Here is a 14277-nt window from a genome sequence, read left to right on the forward strand (position 1 = left end):
CTCTGGAACATGAAATTTGTTCGTACCTCACGTTCTGTGAGGTGGAAGGATTTCCTTTGTCTCCATGAAAACTGCTCTCTATAACTGTGTGTCCATGAGACAGGTTCTTCCTTAGGAATTTACGACCTCACTCTGCCCACAGCAGTCTGTTTGTAGAAGCAGAGAGCGGGGGATGGTGCTCGCTGTACTCAGAGGGCAACATCATGACAGGGGCATGCTTATTTAAGATGGTGAGGAAAGCACTTTTAAAGAACAACCAGGTATCCTCAACTAACGGGATAAGGTCAATATCCTTCCAGGATACCCGGACCAGGTCGCTTAGAAAAGGCCTGCTCGCAGAAGTGCTTTAGGGAGCGTTTGACAGTAATGAGGGGTGGTCGTTTTACCGCGGACCCATAACGGATACATAACGGAGGCAGTGATCTCTGAGATCTTGGTTGAAAACAGCATGGGTCTATTTAGAGGGCATGTTGGTCAGGATGATATCTCTGAGGGTGCCCGTGTTTACGGATTTGGGGTTATACCTGGTAGGTTCCTTGATCATTTGTTTGAGTTTGAGGGAATCTAGCTTAGATTGTAGGATATCCCAATTTAGGTCACCTAGCAGTACGAACTCAGACGATAGATGGGGGGTAATCAATTCACATATGGTGTCCAGGGCACAGCTGGGAGCTGAGGGGGGTCTAGGACAAATGGCAACAGTGAGGGACTTATTTCTGGAGAGATGGATCTTTAAAAGTAGAAGCTCGAACTGTTTGGGCATAGACCTGGATGGTATGACAGAACTCTGCAGGTTATCTCTACAGTAGATTGCAATTCCGCCCCCTTTAGCAGTTCTGTCTTGACGGAAAATGTTGTAATTGGAGATGGACATTTCAGATTTTTTTGTGGCATTCCTAAACCAGGATTCAGACACGGCTAGGACATCAGGGTTGGCGGAGTGTGCTAAAGCAGTGAATAAAGCAAACATAGGGAGGAGGCTTCTGATGTTAACATGCATGAACCCAAGGCTTTTACGGTTGCAGAAGTCAACAAATGAGAGCACCTGGGGACACACAGGGCCTGGGTTAACCTCTACATCACCAGAGGAACAGAGGAGGAGTAGGATGAGGGTACAGCAAAAGGCTATAAGAACTGGTCATCTAGTACTTTGGGAACAGAGTATAAAAGGAGCAGATTTCTGGGCGTGGTAGGATAGATTCAGGGCATAGTGTACAGACAAGGGTATGGTAGGGTGCGATTACAGTGGGGATAAACCTAGGCATTGAGTGACGATGAGAGAAGTTGCATCTCAGTTAAGCTCAGTGTGGTCTCCGCATGTGTGGGGGGTGGGACAAGGGGGCTATCTAAGGCATGTTGAGCAGGACTCGGGGCTCCGCAGTAAAATTGAATAATGAGAGCTGCCCTAAACAACAGTATACAAGTCATATTGACATTAGAGAAAGGCATAAAGCAATCACAGGTGTTGATTGGGAGAGCTAAGACAACAACGGGTGAGACAACAACGGGTAAACAGCTAGGACAACGGGAAATGCCGATGAATGGGCAGAGAGGGTCCGTTTGCTACACACAGGGCCTGAGTTCGAGGTTGGGGCAGACAGATTAACAAAATGAAGTACCGTGTTAATGAACAGTCCAGCAGGCATCAGCTGTGTAGCCGAGTGATCATAGGGTCCAATGAGCAGCAATAGATGAAACAGGGAACTGTTCGGTAGTCGATTACTACGCTAGTCGAGTGGGAGACACGGCATTCAGGAAGCTAGCAGGCCGGGGATAGCAGATGGATCATCAACATCCACGATGCAGAGGCCGGTTGAGAGCACGTCGCCTGAGTTACGTCAGCAGACCAGCAGACCAGTCGTGATGGATCGGCGGGGCTCCGTGTCGACAAAGGGTCCAGGCCAATTGGTAAGAGAGGTATTGTTATTGGTGTAGTTACTTTGCTAGCCGGGAGATGGGCCTAGCTCGAGGCTGACTGGTGAATGCTTCTGGACAAGGATGTTAGCCACTCGGTAGCAACTAGCTAGCTGCGAAGATCCAGTGTAATGTTCCAGAGCTTGTGGCAGGAATCCTATGATGTAATGGAAAGAAGCAGTCCGATAAGCTCAGGACTGGTATCGCGTTGTGCAGACTGGCAGGTACTACCCGGGCTAAAGCGGCTGTGCTATTGTCACGAGAATTTTCAATCCCAATGATGATAACTAAACAATTATTTGAGCTTTGACCAATCCCCGAGGTTTGTAAGACCCTGGGTTTAATAATAATTGGGCAAAGACTCAGCTTCTGCAAAAGGTACGTAAGCTTTATTCAGAAAATGTTCTAAAGTCAACCAAAAATTTAACAGTCTTTATAACCCCCTCTACACACACACACGCACACACACACACAGACAGGTTTATCACTTTTCTACCAGCCTTGGCAATTTCTCGCCGTTCCTTTCCTTCTCAGATAAGAGGGACCTTGGAAGGAGCCTCTTTCCTGTTGTCCTTTGTTCTCTGAACTCTCACAACACTACATAGCAACACAATGGTCTAGTCACACATATTATGGAATTATGACTACTAACACATTTCATACAATTATCTGATTTCAGGGTGGCATCCTTTAGTTATTACTTGAAACACGTAAATTCCCTTATTAACTATCCGGGCTAGAGTGTCTGGAGTCCGAGCTAAAGGTAAAGACCGCTAGCAGAGGCTAACAATGGCTAAATAGCTAGTAGCTAATTAGCTGGCTAGCTGCTTATGGAGGTTCCAGTTTTAAGGTCTAAAAAAAATTGCAGCTCCGTACCATATTGGGTGAGGTGGGTTGCAGGAAGGTATATTTAAAATTGAAAATGGAAAACAAAGATTGGAATATAATGAAATGTATACAAAAAAAAACGAAAAAGACAATATTTACATGGGACGAAAACAAACACGTATTACTGCTGCGCCATCTTGGATCTTGGAGATGATTCGAGCAGAAATGCATTGAACTGGGCCTAGCAGAAAGCAAAACTTGTAAAAACAGCTCCTCAGAGTAGAGAGGAGGCGAATCTACTACAACATACTGGACAATATGAACCCGGTCAAGAACCGAGGTAAAGTATGTTTTATATCAGACATTTAACAGACATTTGCCGTTAGCCTATTTAAAGGTTGACAACCATTTCCATTCCTCTCTGATTACTACTGTTGGATTCGAAATGTTGAACATTGAGATATTAAAGACATGATAGATCAGACACATAGTATATTAAGGAGTGAGATCTGTAGAAAGACAGAGCGGCTGTGGAATGTGCTGGGTGGACGGGAGGAGATCAAAGGATTTCTATAGGGGAGACAGATGGACATCTGTGGACTAGGCAAAGGAGGGGTTGAGGTCAGGAGGTGAGGTCAGATCCCTTGAAGGGAGTAATAAAGGTTTACTACCCCTTTCCTGTAGAACCATAAGATGTAAGGATTGGAGAGAAGGAGGAGTGTCTTAAGGGGGATATATATACCTGTGATGGTGAGAAATGTTTGGTTGTCTGAATTACAGCTGTACAGATCCTTTGGAAAGAATTAAACTTGGTTAAAGCTTCTCTAGTGTCCGTGAGTTATTTACTCTGAAAAATAAGAACCTAACACTACGAAGGATCTTTCACGAGCACATTTCGTTTGTTAGGGACTAGACAGATAAAGTCAAGTGTTGATTTGATAGAAATAATCAAATCATATAAAAATACATTTAAATCTCTTGTGCGTAATCACTTTTTCATTGATTGTCATAGAAAGATCAGCACAAGTGCAAATTGTTCTGAAAACATCTGGCCTACTTTTACAACCTTTGATTTGCATCTAAAGTCGTGGTGATATGATAGAAATAATCAGGTTATATAAAATTGAATTTTAATCTCTTATCCTCAATACAAAACAAGCAAAATAATATACAGTATCAATAAAAGGTTTGGACACACGTACTTGTTCAAGGGTTTTTCTTTTTTTAAACTATTTTCTGCATTGTAGAATATTAATGAAGACATCAAAAGTATGAAATAACACATATGGTATCTTGTAGCAACCAAAACAAAGTGTAAAATAAATCAAAATAAATGTATATTGTAGCAGCATTCCTCATGAAGCTGGTTGAGAGAATGTCAAGAGTGTGCAAAGCTGTCATCAAGGCAAAAGGGTGGCTACTTTGAAGAATCTCAAGTATAAAATATATTTTTATTTGTTTAACACTTTCTTGGTTACTACATAATTCCATATGTGTTATTTCATAGTTTTCATGTCTTCACTATTATTGTACAATGTAGAAAATGGTACAAATAAATAAAAACCCTTGAATGAGTAGATGTGCCCAAACTTTTAACTGACACTGTACATTTTGTTCCGGTTTGGGTTGTCAGAGAAACATCAAACTAAATCCAAATTATTCAAACCAGACCATCAATGGAACTGACACAAGCCATTACCACCATACATAAAGTTTCGGCTTTACAAAGGATGTTACAGAGTTATCTGCCGTTGACTCTTAGATAAACACCATCGAATAGCCCTCTCTCAGAGAAAATATGTAACTGGCCCTTCACATCTCTGGCCCTAATCAAACCGATTGGTTGCTAGTGACCAGGTTGCCAGGTGCCTTATCACACTGTGGAATCAGCCTATCACAGGCAGTCATCTTGGGTACCAGATCCCCAATTCCTGCCAGCCCCTCTCAGTCTTCTTCAAGCAGTTGCAGAGAGAGCATCAAGCCCCTACACCTCTTCCCTGCCCAACACAACTGGACTCATTCACATACCTTGACATGTGGAATGGTGTCCGTGTATAAAGTAAGTTGAAGGAGGGAAATCGTATTTGTGTATATTACTGCTGGTTGTTCTGTACAATATTAGCTTTTAATTCTATACAGTTATTTGCCATTTGTTTCTACTCTATTCTGTAAGGTTCTGCATCTGTGCATTCTTTCCCTGGTGTATTAATTTGGTATGTGAATATTTGTTTCCTATATTGTCTCCTGTTACAGAACCACTACCATTCCATTTTCCATGTCTGCCAGTGTATGTCAATAAAGTATCCCTGTGTGTAACTCTGAAGTTGAATCATTCCACTTTCCATGTCTGCCAGTGTATGTCAATAAAGTATCCCTGTGTGTAACTCTGAAGTTGAATCATTCCCCATGTCCTCTGAACAGGGCCGGGGCTAGCGTGTCACAGTCCAGCAAAAATATGGAGAGCCAGGTCGCACTCTTTCAAATGGTGTGAAATTACTGGGCAAAATCGTGTGCAATTATAGGTCCCCTTGTCAGTCCAGTGCCCTGATCATTGTCTTGTTTCAAGGTATTTATGGAGACAATACTGCAAAAATAACACCTCAACCCTGAAGACCTCCATCTGGCTGCCACAAGCTCGCTCAGAACAAGCTGCAGAAGTCATGATTCATTTGGAGTAGAAAATGCTGTATCCCACATGTTTCATGTTGCACTGGACCAGGGTTTCTGTAATGGGATTTTGTTTGTTTGGTTGATGTGAGGAGTGTGAATGATGTTTGCTGTACTAATGATTCTGATGTGCTGTTTGAAACAAGTCATGCAATTGAAACCAAGTGCCCAAATGATGGTCTAAATGCAAACCCTTAACCCAGCCATATACAGATACTGTAAGTATGGGGTAGGTCATCGTTTCATCCATGCTGGTAGGAGGTGAAGTTTCCCCTGTCCTCTCTCCATCTGTCATGGCCCGGTATGTTGCTACTCGCCTTTGTGGGACTTTTATAGTTCATGAAGTGATGTGCACATATGAATTACATGTTGTGTCTGCTACATACTGTATTTGAATAGCTGTTCTTGGAAAATGTTAAACTACTGTATGAATCTGTTGCTTTGAGGTTCTGATGCTGTAAAACTAATTGTCCATTTCTTTCTGTGGACTATGGAAGAAGAGCCATTTATCTTTTCAAATGTAACCAGCACAAACATGTAGTTCCACCAATATCTAGTCTAGACATCTTTCACTAATTATGTTACATATGGATAGGCACGAAATATAGTTTCAGATGATTATCAAATCAAAATCCAATTGTATTTGTCACATGCTTCGTAAACAACAGGTGTAAACTAACAGTGAAATGCTTACGGACCTTTCCCAGCAATGCAGAATGCAATAAAGACATTCAAATAATAATAGAAATGTAGAGAAAAGGCCTCCCGGGTGGCGCAGTGGTTAAGGGCCTTTTGGACCGGTACCAATTGCCATGCAGTAGTAGAGAGAACAGTCTATGACTTGGGTGGCTGGAGTCAATTTTTATGGCCTTCCTCTGGCACCACCTGGTGTAGAGGTCATGGATGGCAGAGAGTTCGACCCCAGTGATGTACTGGGACGTACACACTACCCTCTGTAGCGCCTTGCGGTCGGATGCTTGAGGTGGATGTCTGCTTTACCTTTTTTAATTGGGAGTATCTTGACTGGCAGTAGCCATACCAAGCAGTGATGCAGCCAGTCAAGATACTCTCAATGATGCTGCTGTTTAAATTTTTGAGGATCTGAGGGCCCATGGCAAATATTTTCAGCCTCCTGAGGGGGAAGAGGTGTTGTCGTGCCCTCTTCATGACTGTGTTGGTGTGTTTGGACCATGATAAGTCCTTAGCAATGTGGACACTGAGGAACTTCAAGCTCTCAACCTGCTCCACCATAGCCCTGTTGATGTGAATGGGGATGTGTTTGGTTTATTCTAAATATGTCTTAAGTCCCACCGGGGAACTAATGGGACTTTTCTGTTTTTTTATATGTTGGCCACTCGGGGAGATGCATTGTTCTTCTTCTGCGTTAGGCTACCAGGAAAATGGAATGTGGGGATTGGAGGGTTGACCAGGATCCTTCACTGGTATCCTGGAGATGGTTGTAGACACAACATGGACCATAGCTCCAGCCACCTCTCCCAGTCATCCACCTCTTCCAGTTCAGCTTAAGGTAGTGATTTATTAAAAATAATGAAAAATACATTTTGAAATGTTTGAGATACTGCCCTGTCAGTGGATTATAAAATGAAGTATTGACATTCAACATTAATTGAAGAGGGGTGAAATTTCCCCAGACCCATCACGCAACTGTATACCTAAACTAATGTTGTGGACTGTGATGCGCATTGTCAAACGTCACACTGGTGTCCACTTCCTTTTCCACAAAGCTTTGAAAATTAGCAATGCGAGTGTATACCCTAATGCAGATTTAATGTGGCCTACTGTTTGAGAAATTGAGATTCAGTAGATATGGTTGATAAATGGTTTACAGAACTAAAACTAACTTAGAAGGTTGACATTTTCCAGGAAGGAGACAAGGTTTTCCCGGAAGATAAGAGGGTAAAGCCATGACAATAGGATTAATCATGACATTTTTTTAAATATTCTCTGCATTCTGTTGTCCTCTTCTTGATGTCAAACCTTCCTGTTTCTCCAGTTAAAGTATCTGTTTCTTCTTGAAGTGTCTTTCCCGTATGTTTTTAGAATATTTTACACTTGTTTTGATGTTTCTATGACAAACAATGAAAAAGTTATTGCGAACGAGATTTAAATGCATTTTTATATGATTTGATTATTTCTATCAAATCAACACTTTACTTTTTTATGTTAATCAAAGGTTAAAAACGTACACCAGATGTTATTCGAACAATTTGCACTAGCAAATCAACACTTTAGACTTTATCTGCACAGTCCCTAATAAAAACATTTGCTCGTGAAAGATCCTTCGTAGTAGTCAGAGAGGAATGGAATTTGTTGTCAACCTTTAAATAGGCTAACATGGAATGTCTGTTGAATGTCTGATATAAAACCTAATTTACCTCGGTATGTTCAGATGAGAGACAGGTTTGACCACTTTGGTGTACTTAATTTCCTTGGCTTAGTGAACTGCAAAAAAAATGAAATAATGTCCAGCATGACCTGACGTAGACTGTCCCCGAGGCGACAAAGTTACTGCAGCTGGTTCTCAATATACCAGCCTCAACAGCATCCGTTGAGAGGTCTTTTTCTGCCCTGAAATGGATAAGAACATCCAGTCAAAACCGGACTGTTCAAGGGCGACTCTCATCCTTTGCTATCATCTTCATTGAGACCGAGAGACTTTTATAACTGAGGCCCAACCAGGAGGAGTTTTTTACAGTTCAGTCACGGATGTCTTTACACAGAAGGATAGATAGATGGACTTTATTTACAAGTAAATGTAAGTGCAAATGTTTATTTACAGTAGCGCAGTCTACTATTATTATATTACATCTATTGTGTCAGTTTACAGTGCCTTCAGAAAGTATTCATACCCCTTGACTTATTCCACATTTTGTTGAGGTACAGTCTGTTTATTTTTTCGGTTTATTTTTTTATCAACAACAAAAAACAATCTAGTCCTTGCCGATGACAAGCATACCAATAACATGATGCAGCCACCACCATGCTTGAAAATATGCTTGAAAATACTCCATGCTTGAAAATACTCAGTGATGTGTTGTGTTGGATTTGCCCCAAACAAACGCTTTGTATTCAGGAAATAAAGTGAATTTCTTGGCCACATTTTTTGCAGTTTTACTTTAGTGCCTTATTGCAAACAGGATGCATGTTTTGGAATATTTTTATTCTATACAGTCTTCCTTCTTTTCACTCTGTCATTTAGGTTAGTATTGTGGAGTAAGTACAATGTCATTGATCCATCCTCACTTTTCTCCTATCACAGCCATTAAACTCTGTAACTGTTTTTAAGTCACCATTGGCATCATGGTGAAATCCCTGAGCGGTTTCCTTCCCCTCCTGCCACTGAGTTTGGAAGGACACCTCTATCTTTGTATTGACTGGGTGTATTGATGAACTATCCAAAGTGTATTTAATAACTTCAACATGATCAAAGGGATATTTAATGCTTGCTTTTTAAATGTTTACCCATCTACCAATAGGTGCCCTTCTTTTTGCGACGCACTGGAAAACACCCCTGGTCTTTGGTTGAATCTGTGTTTGAAATTCACTGCTCTACTGAGGGACCTTACAGATAATTGTATGTGTGGGATACAGAAATGAGGTAGTCATTCACAAATCATGTTAAACACTATTATTGCACACAGAGTGAGTCCATGCACAGGCAGTTAACCCACTGTTCCTAGGCCGTCATTGAAAATAAGAATCTGTTGTTAACTGACTTGCCTGGTTAAATAAAGGTAAAATTAAAAATTAAAAATGCAACTTATTATGTGACTTGTTAAGCACATGTTTACTCCTGAACTTATTTAGGCCTGCCAGAACAAAGGGGTTGAATACAATCACTGAAGACATTTCAGCTTTTCATTTTGTATTAATTTGTAAAAAAAAAAATTGAAAACCATAATTCCACTTTGAATTATGGACAGTGACACAAAATCTCAATGTAATCCATTTAAAATGCAGGCTGTAACACAACAAAATCTGTAAAAAGTCAAGGGGTGTGTATACTTTCTGAAGGCACTGTATATCTCAATCAGTAGAGTGGACTACTAGGCATTTCGTGTAGCACTGTCTACAACTAGGCCTACTCGCTGGCATTTGGGTTGCTGTCTGTAGTGCTGAAAGACGCCTGTTCATGCAGGCCAGTTTTGTGGGGCACAAGCTTTTAGGGCCTGTGAGTGTGTCTAATGGTTGCGCCGCCTACCTGCTGTTGTTTGATAGGTTGGTTTTTGTATTTATTTAGGATCCCCTCTACTCTTCCTAGGGTTCAGCAACATTAAGGCAGTTAAATATTAAATACAATTTAAAATATTAAATGACATTACATTTCATAACACTTCACACAATACATTAATTGTGTTCCCCCAGGTCACTACTCTACTAACACATCTACAATAAAAATCCATGTATACTGTGTGTGTAAAGTGCATGTCTTATCATGTGTATGTGTGTCTGTGAGTGTGTGTGTGTCTCTTCACAGTCCCCGCTGTTCCATAAGGTGTATTTTTATCTGTTTTTTAAATCTGATTCTACTGCTTGCATCAGTACCTGATGTGGAATAGAGTTCTATGTAGCCATGGTTCTATGCAGTACTGTGTGCCTCCCATAGTCTGTTCATGAATTAGGGATTGTGAAGAGACCTTTGGTGGCATTTCTTGTGGGGTGTACATTGTTGTCCGAGCTGTGTGATAGTAATTTAAACAGACACCTTGGTGCATCCAGCATGTCAACACTTCTTACAAAATCAAGTAGTGATGAAATCAATCTCTCCTCCACTTTGAGCCATGAGAAATGTACATGATATTTAATGTATGCTCTCAGTGTAAATTTAAGGGCCAGCTGTGCTGCTCTGTTCTGAGCCAATTATAATTTTATGGGGTCCCTCTTTGTGGCACCACACGACTGAACAGTAGTCCAGGTGTGACAAAACTAGAGCCTATAGGACCTGCCTTGTTGATAGTGTTGTTAAAAAGGCAGAACAGCACTTTATTATGGACAGACTTCTCCCCATCTTAGCTACTGTTGTATCAATATGTTTTGACCATGACAGTTTTACAATCCAGGGTTACTCCAAGCAGTTTAGTCACCTCATCTTGCTCAGTTTCCAAATGATTTAATATTAGATTTAGTTGTTTGATGGTTGGTTGTGGTTGTTTGATGGTTTTCTTTGTGATGGTGTCATACTGATAAACACTGTGTGTGAGTGAGTGAGTGAGTGAGTGAGTGAGTGAGTGAGTGAGTGAGTGAGTGAGTGAGTGAGTGAGTGAGTGAGTGAGTGAGTGAGTGAGTGAGTGAGTGCGTGCGTGCGTGCTTGCGTGCGTGCGTGCGTGCGTGCGTGCGTGCGTGCGTGAGAGAGAGAGACGGGGACCGGGACCGAGGGTGAGGGTGGGAAAGGGATTTGTATCCCAAATCAATGGCGGGAAAGGGATGTGAGTGACCCCTCACTTTCACATCGTATTACAATGCCATGCTGCCTTGAAAGTGTACTGTATATTTTTGTGATTAAAAATCAAATAATTTTGCTCTGTATAATTTCTGCTCTGTATGTAATTGTGTCTCTTTAAGCTGTTTTGAATTGTTGTTTGTGGTAACACAGGGCACCATTGAAAAAGAGACCCTAGTCTCAATTAGGATTCTCTATATAAATAGTGATTAAATAAAATGAATACAAATGTTTTAATGTTTCCTTTCAAATGTATGAAACAACGTTTTTGTATCAGAATATTCATAAACATTGTGATTGGAGGACAACTGTGAGTGTTATTGGATCAAATCCTCTCTTCTCCTCAAGCTCATTAATTATAAAATTTGCCAAAAGTCTCGCATTGGCCCGGGTATCCCGCGAACCAGACCGAATTTGATCTAAATCGAGACAGCTTGATCAGATTCCCTCAAACAGGCTGATTGTCATGATTAGGAAATAAGGAGCAACTTTTCCACTGCTGGAGATGGCAGATCGTATTTTCCCTCAGGTGGCTGAGAGGAAAAAGGCAGAAATTCTGGTTGGAACTGCGCATCAGGAGAAGATGAGAGCATAGACTCGGGTGAAGGAAGGATGGTGCAGGCAGATGTGGAATATGAATCAGATGGCAGTGGAAGTAAGGAAAAATTGACCTTTGTCCAAAAGGACAGGGGGAAAAAAGCAAAGTTGGGATGGGAAAGAGAGCACCTAGTGTTAAAAAAGACATCACATTTGGTGGATGTCCGGTTTCTGGGAGAATTGGGGCCCAACATGGTGGAGAGAGGTGTGGGTAAAGTGGAGTCGGTGAGGGTCACGAGGAGTGGGCTGGTCTTGATTTTTTGTGTTTTTTTCTGAACAGAGGAAGAGTGTCTTGGCAATCAGACAAATTGATGACCATGCTGTATTGTGTTTGAACTAAGGAGAAGAGCACCTGTCAAAGGAGTCATTGCTGGAGTCTCTGAGTAAGTGAGCATCGAGGAGCCGAAAAGTATTCCTGGAGTGGTTAATGCATGGAGGATGAATCGTTGGGCCAATGGCAGGAAAGAAAATAACTTGTCTATTATTGTGTCCCTGCTGACCCGAGTGAAGCTGGGGTATGTGCACTTTCCTGTAAGAGCTTTTACTTCCAGGCCGTTGCAGTTTAAACGGTATAGAATGTTTGGACATGTAGAAAGTGTCTGCAGGCGGAGGAATCCGAGATGTGGAAGTTGTAGAAAAGAAGGTCATGGTGAAAGTTATGAAGAAGATGTGAAGTGTCGCAACTGTTGTTTGGGAGGGAGTTTAGCCCCTCTGTGGTTCTTCCTGCTATCCCACCTTGGTTTCTCCCTCAGACAGTGATAGATATAGGGTTGCTTGAGAGGGTAAGAGATGTTGAGGAATGAGTAGATTCAGTTGTAAGTGAACATTTAAGAACACAATACTAGGCTTTCTTGAATATTTTCACAGATGGATCTAAGGACCCTAAAACAGGGAGCATCTTATAGTGTTCCTGAGTTTAAGGTGGCAGTGACAAAAAGAGCAACGGATAATTTATCTGTTTACACAAAGGAGTTGTTGGTCACACTATTGGCTCCAGAGTGGGTGGAGGAGGTGAGGCCAGACAGGGTAGTCATCTGCTCTGACACCTGTACAGCACTGATGAGCTTAAATTCATGTCTGTCTCAGAGCAGACAGGATGTATTGTATGAGGTTTGTATAGGGTGTTTGTATAGGGTGTTTGTATAGGGTGAAACAGATGGGGGTATATGTGATGTTCCTCTGGGTACCAGCTCACGTGGGAGTAGAGGGGAATGAGGAAGTGGATATTATTGCCAAGCAGGCTCTTAAACATCCTAATGTTGAGATGGAATTGTCAATCAGTAAAGCAGAAGCCAAGGGATTCATAAGAACAGCGATTAAAAATAAGTGGAAAGAGATGAGGAACAGGAAGAGTATGGGAAGACACCTGTATAAGATCCAGGAACAGGAAGCGTATGGGAAGACACCTGCATAAGATCCAGGAACAGGAAGCGTATGGGAAGACACCTGTATAAGATCCAGGAACAGGAAGCGTATGGGAAGACACCTGTATAAGATCCAGGAACAGTATGGGAAGACACCTGTATAAGATCCAGGAACAGGAAGAGTATGGAAGACACCTGTATAAGATCCAGGAACAGGAAGAGTATGGGAAGACACCTGTATAAGATCCAGGAACAGGAAGAGTATGGGAAGACACCTGTATAAGATCCAGGAACAGGAAGAGTATGGGAAGACACCTGTATAAGATCCAGGAACAGGAAGAGTATGGGAAGACACCTGTATAAGATCCAGGAACAGGAAGAGTATGGGAAGACACCTGTATAAGATCCAGGAACAGGAAGAGTATGGGAAGACACCTGTATAAGATCCAGGAACAGGAAGAGTATGGGAAGACACCTGTATAAGATCCAGGAACAGGAAGAGTATGGGAAGACACCTGTATAAGATCCAGGAACAGGAAGAGTATGGGAAGACACCTGTATAAGATCCAAGAAAAGGTGGTGGCAGGGAGGTCCTCGGGCCGATTGAGACGGGAGGAAAGTGTAGTCACAAGGCTGAGACTTGGACACACAAGGCTAAATAGTACATTGAAAGTGGTGGGGAAACGTTCGAATGGGAGGTGTGATAATTGTCAGGAGGAGATGGAGACAGTGGAACATGTTCTATTTCAATGACAGAAATATATGAGAGAAAGGGAGCGATTGTTATTAGATTTGAGGAGTAATGGGATTGAAGAGCCAGGATTAAGTGCTCTTGGGGAAATCTTCGGGAGATGTAGTGTTTAATAATGTATTTTGTTTCCTTCGGGAGACGAGATTATTGGGTAGGATTTAGACCGTCAGTGTCTCTGGTCCACACTCTAGTCAGGTTGGTGGCAGTAATGCACCTTAAAGTTGGTTGCCAACTGCCATATAAACTCCACAGAAGAAGAAGAGGAACGTGTTAGGCTGATGCACAGCCCATACAGAAGCTGGCGGCATGCACCCATAACATCTGTTTGCAGACCACAGTAATATCGAATAAGAAGATTAGGCACGGACGGCAAGCAGTTGTATTGAAAAGGTCGCATGTTGAGCTCAGAGAGGCACGTCAACTTCACTGAAAAGGGTAGCCAATCACCATACTTCTGAAATGCCGAATGGTAAGTAGGATTGCAGCACCACACTAGTGAGTTTAACTATATCTGTATTTGAGTTTAAATATCATTAATCAGGTAAAGCGAAGGATCGTTTTCTGAAGCCACTTGTAGCAGACTACGAGGAACTGCTGGGTCGTTTCCAGCAGACGGAATCCGTGCGGTTTGAGGAATTTACTGCTATTTGGAGAAACATGGGCTTCTCAAGTGTATTTTAGTAAGTCCCTTTCCT

At 41.9% G+C, this 14277-nt stretch overlaps 1 protein-coding gene across 4 annotated transcripts in view; it reads left to right on the plus strand.

The window, feature by feature from the left end:
• Nucleotides 1-13825: 13825 nt before the first annotated feature.
• The window catches only part of LOC115107858 (snRNA-activating protein complex subunit 1-like), a 29736-nt gene continuing 29284 nt past the window's right edge, over nucleotides 13826-14277 (plus strand). For 2 of the 4 annotated variants that reach the window (XM_029631554.2, XM_029631556.2), the window contains exons 1-2: nucleotides 13827-14051; nucleotides 14124-14262. In XM_029631554.2, coding sequence (XP_029487414.1) covers nucleotides 14042-14051; nucleotides 14124-14262 — 149 coding nt within the window. In that variant the 5' untranslated portion in view covers nucleotides 13827-14041. Of the gene's footprint in view, nucleotides 14052-14123; nucleotides 14263-14277 lie in introns of all 4 variants that reach the window. The other 2 variants (XM_029631555.2, XM_029631559.2) reach the window with 2 other exon arrangements.

Source organism: Oncorhynchus nerka, linkage group LG24, assembly GCF_034236695.1.
Source record: "Oncorhynchus nerka isolate Pitt River linkage group LG24, Oner_Uvic_2.0, whole genome shotgun sequence".
Lineage (NCBI taxonomy): Eukaryota > Metazoa > Chordata > Actinopteri > Salmoniformes > Salmonidae > Oncorhynchus > Oncorhynchus nerka.